The sequence below is a fragment of the Penaeus monodon genome, chromosome 31 (assembly GCF_015228065.2).
Source record: "Penaeus monodon isolate SGIC_2016 chromosome 31, NSTDA_Pmon_1, whole genome shotgun sequence".
NCBI classification, from domain to species: Eukaryota; Metazoa; Arthropoda; class Malacostraca; order Decapoda; family Penaeidae; genus Penaeus; species Penaeus monodon.
Window position 1 is genome coordinate 2096802 of NC_051416.1, and position 621 is coordinate 2097422.

At 47.3% G+C, this 621-nt stretch overlaps 1 protein-coding gene across 1 annotated transcript in view; it reads left to right on the forward strand.

The window, feature by feature from the left end:
- Window positions 1-99: 99 nt before the first annotated feature.
- The window catches only part of LOC119592808 (holotricin-3-like), a gene marked incomplete in the record, with an annotated part of 1003 nt that continues 481 nt past the window's right edge, over window positions 100-621 (forward strand). The window contains 2 exon segments of the mRNA XM_037941718.1: window positions 100-264; window positions 382-621. Coding sequence (XP_037797646.1) covers window positions 262-264; window positions 382-621 — 243 coding nt within the window.

Sequence of the window (621 nt, forward strand, 5' to 3'; positions counted from 1 at the left end):
CGATAAAAATCAACAGGGTTATTTCTGGGTTGCTGCACTTTCTATCATAACTGTTAGCCTTAATTTACCAATTATTTTGCAACCTGGCAGCCCCTCGACTCTGATGACGTCACACAATACTAGCGGATTCCCCGCGTTTACGGCAGACGAAGATCCCAGACTGTCTGCTATATAATCTTCGCTCGAGGAACACTTCGCCACAATCTGCCTTCACGTCCAAGCTAAAAGTCTAACTCCTACCCCTCTAACAATTTTACAAAGATGGTATGTATGAATCTCAATGATTTTATATCTTTATAATCCTTTATATGAAACATTATATTTCATTCTCGTGAATACAACTCAATATCTATTATATATTATCTGGTATCTTCGTTTCAGGTCAGTGAAAAGTCTTCAGTGACGGCGGCAGTGCTCGTGGTCTCCCTGGCGGCCCTCGCCCTTGCCTCCGAGACTCGGCATTACGCCCCAAATACAGGCGTCCTTGAGGGCGTGGGCGGCCTTCATGGTGCTGGGATTGAAGGTGGCGTAGGACACGGCCTCAGTGATGGATTAGGACACGCTCCAGGTGCTGGACTGAGCCTCGGACACGGCTTGGATTCCGCTGTCGGATTGGGACAC